Genomic DNA, 10,007 nt, shown 5'->3' with positions numbered 1-10,007 from the left:
TAAAGTGTTTGCCCTTCACAGTTCCTCACAGCTGCTTTGCCCATCAGCTTTATCATACCACAAAGGCTCTATTTCCATGGCCTGACAGAAGCACTTGCTAGTCAAAATGAGGAATGATGTGGGAGTCATCTTTTCTCACCTATCTCATTTTGAGTTTGGCAGGACAAGTGCTGTAGAGATTCAATTCTCTGTTCTAGTCTGACGTTCCATTGGAGCACTTTTATAAACTAATTGATGAGTAGGAGCAATTATAAACCAAGCTGATCCAAAGGCTAGATGATTCTGCCAAGTTCAAAATGTTTCATTGCATTTTAAGACCACCAAAGGGATACAGTGCTACAGCTACTTTATTACGATGCACTCAGGATACATCATTGTGCTTGGCTCAGGCATATGGCCAGAGGAAAAGTATGGCCAGTGGGGATGGAGGGAAGTGATGCAAAATTTCACATTAGTTCTTCCCATCCACCCCCACTCTGCCACTCCCCTTCCCCCTTCTGTAACTTTTGTGGATGGGCTGCAGCAGTAACAATGAGATCATGAGGTGCTCCATGAAGGCCTTGCAGCAGGCTTTGTTGCCTCTGCTAGGGAAGTGGCTCTTCCCTGTTTCAGGAGAATAGGGAGAATATTGTACTTTGACTGCTGAAGTCCTGTCACTGCTTTTAGTAGTGTTTGATTATCAACAGCAGTTTTAAGCTTAGCAGATCTCATTGTTATACAACTATCAGTTACCCAGTGGAGCATCTGTAGTAACACACACATACACACATGTAATTACTGATTAAGGAGTATCTGCCACCATCCTGCCTTCAGTATGAGCCCTGACTGCAGAGGAAGAGAAACAAGGTTCACACCTTTTTCGTGGAGGCTACAAGAAATGTATACAGATATCATCATTTAGGAATCAGCAAGCAAATTATCCCTCTCTGGAAAGGGTAATGTGGCTTGGGCTCTAGAAATGGTGAATGTTTGGAGCACAAGTTCTTTGAGGAGTGGCTGAGGGAGCTGGGGCTGCTTAGGCTAGAGAAAAGGAGGCTCAGCAGAGATCCTATTACTCTACAACTGCGAAAGGAGGCTGTAGCCATGTGGGAATTGGCCTCTTCTCCCAGGCAGCCAGTGACAGGACAAGAGGACCTAGTCACAAGCTGTGCCAGGACAGATCAGGTTGGACATTAGAAGGATTTTCTTCACATAAAGGGTGATTATATATGGATTGTACAGGGAACTGGTGAAGTCACCATCCCTGGAGGTATTTAAGACTGGATGTGTACTGCCTATGTGTAGTTGACATGGTGGGGTTCAGTCAGTGGCTGTTCTCGATGATCTGAGGTCTTTTCCAACCTAATTAATTCTGTGATTCCATAGAGGCTAATTTGGAAGGCAAGGCTGGTCCGGCTTCCGAAGGCCTGAGCAGCCGGCCCCATTCCAGCATGCGGCCGGCCTGGCAGGGCGGGCCCGCCGCAGCTGCGGGGCCGGGCCGGGGGTGCGGGGCCGCGCCCGCGGTGCTTTAATGCCGGCGCTGCGGCCCCGGCCTGCTCGCCGCCATGCAGCGCTCCCGCCGCCGGGGCTGGCCGGGGCCCGCGGGCAGCACCCGCCAGGGCGGCCTCGCCTTCTACGTGCTGTGGGCTCTGCGGGAGCCGCCGCGGCGCCTCGGCTGGTGCGGCCCGGCCGGGCCCTGTCGGGGTTGGGCTCCCCGCGGGCCGGGGCTCCTCACAGGGTGCCTCTGGAGATGCCGCTGCCCGCGTGGCTGCGCTGCTCCAGCCCCTGGCGGCTCCCCCTTCCCACCGGTTGTTTCCGTCCCTGCATCCTTGCGTGGCTTCATCTTTAAATGACACAGGCCCTCTGCTTTCACCCTTCCCTGGCATAAACGCGTTCTGAGGCGTTTCCATGTATTTGTTCACCTTTTGTTTTACTCCTTGATTACTACCTGTGATTTCTCTTCCCTCCCCCTGCAGCCAGTCCAGCCAGATGGGTTTCCAGGCGTGGCTGCCGCTGCCGTTGCCACGGCAGCTGGTGGTGTTCGGGCTGGGGGACTGGAGCTGCTACTCGGCGGACACGAGCATCGCGGTGGATGTGCTGGTGGCCCCAGGCGTTGCCCCGCAGCGGGTCGGCACGCTGGAGCCCGCCCGCAGGTTACAGCAGGAGCTGCCACGCTGTCCGGGAAAAGCTTTCTCATTTCTGCTGCTGCTTGAGTCTCTTGCTGTTATCCAAAAGCTTCTCAGGCCTGCTGGTCCTCCACCATGGTGTTTCTCTCTAGTGATCATTCCTTTTGGCTGCTTCCAGGGTTGGATCTCTTTTGGCTTTGGGCTGTTATCATCTAGTATGGAAGCAGAAATTTTGTCCTGGTCAGTGTCACTTGTGAGCTGAAAAGCCATGGTCCTTTGTGCAGGTCTCTGGTGTGGGAAGATGACTGGAGAACAGATATTTTCATGGCCTCTTTGAAAGAGATGGACAAAGGCAACCCTGTGAGGCTTGTCCTGACTGTCAATGGAAAGGTAAAAGAATTGACACTCCTTTCTTCCTGCCCAGGGTTTCATATGTTGTCACTTGTGAGCCCTTGAACCTCTTCTCCCTGCTCAACTTTTCTTTCTGTGCTACTCCAAGGTAGAGGTGACAAACATGGATCTGTTAATGCACATCTGTGCTGAGCCTGAAACCTCTGTGATGCTCCAGGCCTATCCTCTGAATGCAGTTGTGCCAGAACACCCTGTGTGTCACAGGAGATGGGCAGCAGACAGCTATTCACTTCCATTTCCACTCTCTCCTGAGTCTTTGTTGTTTTTACCTTGAGCTGAAGACAATTTAGCATCTTGCAGTGCCTGGCTTTCCTTTTCCTAGTTTGTTTTGGTGGTGTGGGAATGAAAGGCAGGTTGTTCCACGGCAGGGTATTTGTCTCTTGCAAGACATATTTTTGCTCATGCTTTGTGTGGATGGAGGCTAGCACACTTATGGCCTTTTATTCTGTTGCTGTTTCTGCTGCAGCTGCTCCAAGGTGTGTCCAGCAGTACACCTGCCCATCCCTTCCTTGTACCAGAGACCACCCAGTCACCAGTGCTCCCAGTAGATGATAGGCCTCTTGGCCAGAACCTGGAGGATCCTACTGGGGTATGTGTATTTTGGGGCCATCTTCATGTTATTTCACCTTTTTCTTAGTATCTTCTCCCTTACCAGTAGCCATTCAGTTGATGTCTAGCTGAAACATTTGATGCCATTTTTTTTCAGTGGAGATATGGCTAAGCAAGTTCTGGAGCCAAAGTTTCTCTTGTGCTGAAGAAAAATAGATTTTCCATTGAAATGCCTTTTTAAATGTTGAATGTTGTAGTCCTTGTGAGGTAGTCAACCAGCCCATTCATTTGTAGTACAGATAGCCTTTTTGCCCTTCCATGTTCTAGCTGTGCCCGGCAGCCAGCAGTCTGAAAGCCAAATACAGCACACAGCAGCAGACAGCTGCACTGCTCAGTATGTTTGGCAGCTGATACTGATGGCATGTTGACCCTTAAAACTCAATGGGAAGATGAGTCTAAAAACAGTTACCACATCTCTGGCCCAGGAAGATGCAGTTCACAGTAACCTCAGATATCTTCTGGGCTGATTTGGCTGGGACTCATGTCACAGGTTAAGAGTCAGAGCTCAGAGGTGGCTGCCAGAGCATCCAGGCCTGTGAAGAAGGATGTCCAGCCACCACTGAGGTCCCCTATGGTGGTGCCCTATGCCCTGAAGTCACCAGCTGGAAAGGTGGAATCCAGTGAGGCCTGGAGGAAGAGTCCTGACCAAGGACCACCAAGAGTCCCCTCCAAAAAGCCCAGGAAAGTTTTATTTGAACCCACAGCATCGGAGAGAAATCTTGATGAAGAAGGTAACTCTGATAGCTTCCAACTTTATTTTACAGATCTTGTCTGAATGACATGTCAATGCTCCTGGGCTGCACCTTCCCAGTCCATTTCTCTATGTACCTCCAAAGCATGATGGGCTTGTATGCTTGGCTTTGAAATACTGACAATGCTCTTTATTCCTGGATTGGCTGCTTGATTAGTTTTTGTCTGCTGGGAAAAGGCCAGAAATAGAACATGGGATATTCTTAGTGCCACCACTTTTTACTGTGACATTATGCCTATCTTTTAATACAAGTAAAAGTGTTTTATAAGTTAAGGCAAATATTGTTAACCATGTTTTACAAATGAGTAAATTGAGGCACAATAACGTTACCTACTGTGATGTTCTGTAACCTCTGCATTAGTACCCCTACTAACAACATACCACTTGGTCCATAGAAGACACTGGTTATTATTACAGTGTAGAGAATACAAAAAGGAAAAAAAAAATGTAAATAATATAATTGTACTGACTTTTGGTAACTGCCAAGGGGTTTGGAAACAAAACCTTAGGCTTTTGGAGTGGGAATTCCAAGTCAGCTCCAGACTGTGACCAAGTTTATGTGTAAAAGTTTGGCAATAACTTAGTGGTGCCAATAAGAAATTCCTCATTGGGACTTGCCTTCCTTTTCATAAAGGCAAATATATCTCCATCATGAAGTTTTTTCTGCTGCAGGCAGTGTGAGAAGGGGGGAAATGAACTTCCATCAGAGGGGTAAAATGCAATGGTGACAGTATTTGGCAGTCAGAGGAAGTGTGCCCTGCTTTTACCTATCTTCTGCATTTCTTCTGATGAGAGTTTATGATTCTTGGTCTTGCACCTTGTTTGTTGCAGTGAGGTAGTTTTGTATTGGAAGTTGGAGGGAGGAAGGTCAAAGGGCTCTTACATAGTGGACCTGAGCACTTTACACAGTATGTCTGCTGGCTGCTTTATGGGGCCATCTCTGTGTTCCCTCTGCAGATCTGGCTGTGAAGGAGCTGCAAGGTGAGGATTTGGTTACTAGACCCTGGTTTATCTTTTCAGTCACTCAGTGATGATATTCCTTCCCTTCAACATCAAAAGCCTCTCATGCTTTATTCTGTATCTCCCCAGTGATCAAGAACAACAAGTAGGTAGTATGTATATACTGTTCCTCTTCATGCAATTGCCATCAGTGCTTCCAGTACTGTCAGGCTCTCAAATATGTTTCTTTAGCCCCTCTGAATCTCAGGCACACCTCTGGGTACATAGCTCTTTGAAGAAAAAAGGTAACATAAGAAATAGACTTTGATTAAAAAGTAGTTTTCTAGCTTGCTCAGCCAACTACAGGGTAGGATGGAAGGGGAAGGATGGAGGAACAGAGCAGCACAAAGAATACCCCTGGAAGCAGCTCCAGGCTTCTGATTGTTCTATCTTAGGCACTGACAAGCTGTCCCTGGGTAGCCCTCCCTCATGAGGAGTAGTGTGGGGCGTGTAGCACAGCTGGGATATCACTTCTGGAGATGGGGTAGTAAATGGGGGACAACTAAGCTGTCTGAAGTGGCAGTCTGAATGCATCCTACATCCAGCTACTCCTTGCTCCTCAGGTCTAAGTACAGCAATTATTTCCCCAAGCCAACTAAGAATATTGCTCAGGGAGGTATGTCTTTTTCCCCTGCAGAGGGAAAGGACCAGGGGCCCTTGCCTTACCATTTTTCCTCTCTGAGCATTCAGGTGTCTTGTTCTCCCCAGCAGAGAAGGGAGCTGAGGGTGCCTTGTCTGACTGCTCACAGGCTTGTGTTCTTCCCTCCCCAGGCAGTCCCAGCCCTCGGTGGTGCCATGCCATGTGCCTCAGTGATCTGGGGACAGCTGTTCTCATTGGTGGACAAGGTGTCAATCAACAGTCCTGCAGGGATGCTCTCTGGAAGCTGGAAATTGGTGGGGACTTTAGGGTGTCAAAAGCAATGGGGCCCGTGGTACTTGAGGACAGCTTATGCAGATGGGAGGGGGTACTTGGGCATATGTGCATATGGAGGGGACAGCAAAGGCATCACATCTGGCATGTCACCAGGCTGAGCTGACAGCATACAATGTCTTATGAGGCTCTGGGACTGTACTTGAGAGCCCTCTAGGAGCTAAGGTACAAGTTCTGGAAAGAGTTGGAATTATAAGGGGTAAAATCAACAGTGCAATTTGCAGTCTTTGTGTCGTGACTAGTGGGGAAGTGTGAGACAATTCCAGTGCCTTGTATCTTTCTGCACCTCACTGGTCTTCTCTTTCACCTTGCTCTTCCCCATCATTCCTTATACAAACAATTCTGTATGTGTTCCCTCTAGCCCTGAATCAAAGGAGAGGAGAAGAAAAGGGAGCAAGGTTTTGGGTAAAGATTTTATGGCATATTCTTCAGAGAAATCAAGAGCATTTTTAAACTCCCCCACCATTTGTCTGCTGTTGCTCCCACAGACAGTGATTTATGGCTTCCAGTGGGTTTCCAGCTACAAAATGCCATGCCATCATGCTTGCATGGTCACACAGCTACCTACGATCCTGACACCAAGCGTATCTACATCTTTGGGGGCATAAGGGAGGACAAAAACTACAGCAGCATCTACATTTTGGACACAGTCAACTGGAAGTGGCTCCTTGTGGCTGTGAGTACTGCATCTCTTCAAGACAAAAGTGCAGGAGGGGTGGCAGGTTCTGCCTGAATGTGGCAGTCCATGTGCCCATGCCCTTAGTCCAGTAGTCCTGGTCCACTGTTGCTGCAGGTTGTCTGAGATGCATAGCTGGATTTGACCAGTATTAGGAGGCTGTGTTGAAAAGCCACATGCTGAACAGAAACCAGGAGCTGTACTTACAATGAATGAAGCAATGTGGAAAAATGGTTGCTGCAGAGGGCTGTGCCTGACCAAGCTCAAGGGTGGGAGGTACTCTACAAGCAGCAGAGGGAAATGGCCTCCCATTTTATGTGGTGTCATTGAGAGCAGCAACAGATGCTATGGTGAAGAGCTGGTCTTCTCAAACCAGGAACTGCCCTGAGCACAGCAGAATTCTGAGCCCTTGTCAGCATGGGACCGTGTCTCTTTCCTGGTAAAGCACAAAATGGCTTTTACAGAGCAAGCCTGGATGAGATCTTTCTGTTCCCTGACATCTTCCAAGGAAGGTGTGAGAGGCTGACTTCCTTTTCTGTCAGAGCATTCTGGTGGTGTAGAGCATGCAAAGAATATACTGTCTGCCTGTGCAGCAGACATCTGGCTGGGGAACCAATAAAGTAAAAACTGAGACTTGTCAAACTCACTGCATAATGTAGGCCCCTTTCCTATGTTATACAGCAAATAATGCACTTCTTGTAACAAATATATATTGAACTTTTTCTAGGCTAAAGGGAAGATACCAGTGCTCACCTACCACAGTGCAACTATCTACCACAAGGAGCTCTTTGTTTTTGGAGGGACTTTCCCCAGAAAGGCACCACTGGCAGCTGCACCCTGCAGCAATGTGCTCTATGTCTTCAATCCAGAGCATGAAATTTGGTATCAGCCCATTTCAGAAGGGGAGAAGCCTCTGCCTAGGCTTGGGTGAGTGCTCTAATTCCAGCTATCCAAAACAGTGCAGGAAACCTTGGCTTACCTTCCCTCCCACACCAGTGGGATTTCCTAAATACTAGGTGGTTGTTCTCCACTGTGTACCCCTTAAGATAGGGCTGTGTTTGGAGCAATGGTATTCTCAGTACCTCCTGAGAATTCTGAAGGGATTCTGTCCCAGGTGTAGACTGAAGCTATGGCAGCCCAGTAGAAGAGGCCAAGGCTAAAATGGAAGTTTTGGGAACATGCTGAAGTTGTTTTATTAATTTGCTTACTCTCTGCCCAGGCATTCAGCTACTCTATTGAAAAACAAGCTGCTGATTTTTGGAGGTCAGAGGTCTTCTCTCTACCTCAGTGACATGCACATTCTGGATCTGGGTAAGAAAGTCTGTGCCATCTGGCTGCCTTGGGAAGGTCTGTTTCAAGACAGGGATTTGGGAGTGAGGTGTGCTCAGTGGGAAAACAGCAATAACATTATAGAAACTCCTGACTAGGCAATAGAGATGAAAAACTATGGGTTTAAAAAAAAACCCTTTCTGGGGCAATAAGGGGGGGGAATGAAGAAAAACAGTATCTTTTCTGGAAGAAGCTGGGCAATAGGGAAGGCAGGTTGTTGATGTGACAGAATATCTAAGTTTTTGTCTAGTTATGAGGTTGAGGTTTTTGGACATTTCACCTGCCTTTTCTGTCTATCAGGTTTCATGGAGTACACACCAGTCCCCCTCCTGGCAGGACAGCCTTCTGCACGTTGGTAAGATTCTACTGCAGAGCCAGGAGCTATCTTCTGTCATTTCTCTTTGAAGGTTTAAACAGTGCTTGTGATCAGACCCAGCTGCATATCTCTGTCCCACTATTCAAAATACAGTGGATCTTCTCTCTGCTGTGGGCCCAAGAATTCCTATGCTGTCCCTGTTGGTGCCTGTATGCTGTGGGGGGATAGTCCTTAGTCTCCCTGGAAATCTGTCTTTCAGGCTGGGATAAGTTTTCTGCAGTGTACTAGTAAACTGTATGGCCTGCTGTTTGGTCTTCACAGTGCCTGGAGAGGTACTGTGCCACACAGAGGAAGAAACTCCTGTACCAGGACTATGCTGTTCCTAAAGGGACAGAATTGCTCACCAGAACAACGGTCTAAATCAATGCAGAGCCCAGCTAGCCTGTTATCTCACCCTACAGAGCAAAGCACAGAAGTTTTGATAGCTCCTTCTGAGATAATGAATTACTTTTCAGGCCTGATTGTAGCCTGACCTGCAGAGGCAAACATCTCTTTTAGGGCTATTCTGCAAGTCAAGGCAGAGAGAAGCAGAGGTCAACTTTCTTCCTGCAGCTTAAGTCCCCAACTTCATTACCAAGTCTGCCCATCTCTGCCCATTGCTGACTGAGGCCATCCCAGCAGGTTTTGTTGGACTCACCTTTTGACTTTGCTTTGGTCACAGTTTTCATGCAGCTCTGGCTGTGTCGGATCAGAAGGTTCTGATCAGTGGAGGCTGCAATGCCAGAGGAGCCTTGCATGATGCCTTTGTCTTCCACCTAGGTGAGTGACTCTCCTGCCCTGTTTTGATAGCTGAAGGTGACTCTGGGGGTGCAGTGGTGTTTCTGAACTAGTCTAGTCCATTTGTTTCTCCCTTGCACTAGGAATGGGCTTGTCAGTATTGATATCCCCTTTCCACTTCAGATACTCTTTCATGGAGCACAGTGATCCACCACGACCTCTGCTCTGTTCCCCGAGCTGGCCACACGTTGCTTGACCTGACTCCTCGCCACTTGATGGATATGGACAAGGAAAACAAAGAGGAGCAGAACCTGCACACAGTGTTGGTCTTTGGGGGCTCCAACTGTGCTGGGACCTTTTATAACACCACAGTCAAGATCCAGCTGGACCTAGGATAATGCATGATTCTCAGAATGAGCCTGAACAGCAAGGCTCTTCACCAGCCTAAATACAGATATGGATGGCAATAAATGAGTCCAAGCAACATGGCAGTCCAGGAATCTGTATGTAGGTGAATGCCACTTTGGTACAAGAGATGTTTGGTTTCATTTAGGATGAGTGGAATGGTATTTACTGCTGCTATTTGGAAAGTCCTCACAGGCATGATTCTGGTTTGGAGGTATCTGGGGTAGGATTCCCTTGGGCAACAGTCTGCAGCTGAAGGCTAGGAAAACACCTAAAGCAGTATCTGAGGATGGGGAAAAGAACATAATTTTCAGTGTAGAGGAGAGAGCTGGTTGTGCCTTGCTGTCTATGGCACAGTCACCTAGCTTTGCTCTAGGCAGACCTTCTGTAAATTCTGTGCACTTCTTATTGCAAGGGGTGACAGAGTCGCTGACTTGGCTGTTTTAAGACCCCAACAAGGGTTAAGCTATCTTCCATCAGAGACTAGATCTTAATGTTTATGTTCATGGAACTGATGACTGTGCTGTGGCTCTAAGGCAGCTCCAAGGATAAGCACACTGTGTACACTGATTCCCTGATGCTCTTTCTGTAGATGGTAGAAAGAAGTAGCCCCTGTAGAGAATACAGGATTGGCTCAATGCCTCAGAGTTGTTTGTGGCCACATTCCCCTACCCAAATCCATACAGAGGGAACTTCTG

The 10,007-nt window shown here is 48.0% G+C and overlaps 1 protein-coding gene across 3 annotated transcripts; it reads left to right on the top strand.

Moving 5' to 3' along the window:
* The first annotated feature begins 350 nt into the window (after nucleotides 1-350).
* On the top strand, nucleotides 351-10,004 carry LOC130253926 (uncharacterized). 3 transcript variants are annotated; one of them, XM_056492967.1, is made up of 12 exons: nucleotides 351-1,657; nucleotides 2,390-2,495; nucleotides 2,983-3,105; nucleotides 3,616-3,856; nucleotides 4,834-4,857; nucleotides 5,647-5,769; nucleotides 6,295-6,482; nucleotides 7,210-7,409; nucleotides 7,702-7,793; nucleotides 8,112-8,166; nucleotides 8,849-8,946; nucleotides 9,088-10,004. In XM_056492967.1, exons 1-12 carry the CDS (start codon nucleotides 1,545-1,547, stop codon nucleotides 9,300-9,302), a joined length of 1,578 nt encoding a protein of 525 aa, XP_056348942.1. In that variant the 5' UTR covers nucleotides 351-1,544; the 3' UTR covers nucleotides 9,303-10,004. The 3 variants fall into 3 exon arrangements, with proteins under 3 accessions (XP_056348942.1, XP_056348941.1, XP_056348940.1); XM_056492966.1 differs by lacking the exon at nucleotides 351-1,657 and adding an exon at nucleotides 1,710-2,132; XM_056492965.1 differs by lacking the exon at nucleotides 351-1,657 and adding an exon at nucleotides 1,710-2,243.
* The last annotated feature ends 3 nt before the right edge of the window (nucleotides 10,005-10,007 follow it).

Source organism: Oenanthe melanoleuca, chromosome 5 (assembly GCF_029582105.1).
Source record: "Oenanthe melanoleuca isolate GR-GAL-2019-014 chromosome 5, OMel1.0, whole genome shotgun sequence".
NCBI classification, from domain to species: domain Eukaryota; kingdom Metazoa; phylum Chordata; class Aves; order Passeriformes; family Muscicapidae; genus Oenanthe; species Oenanthe melanoleuca.
This window is presented reverse-complemented; position numbering and strand designations above follow the sequence as displayed.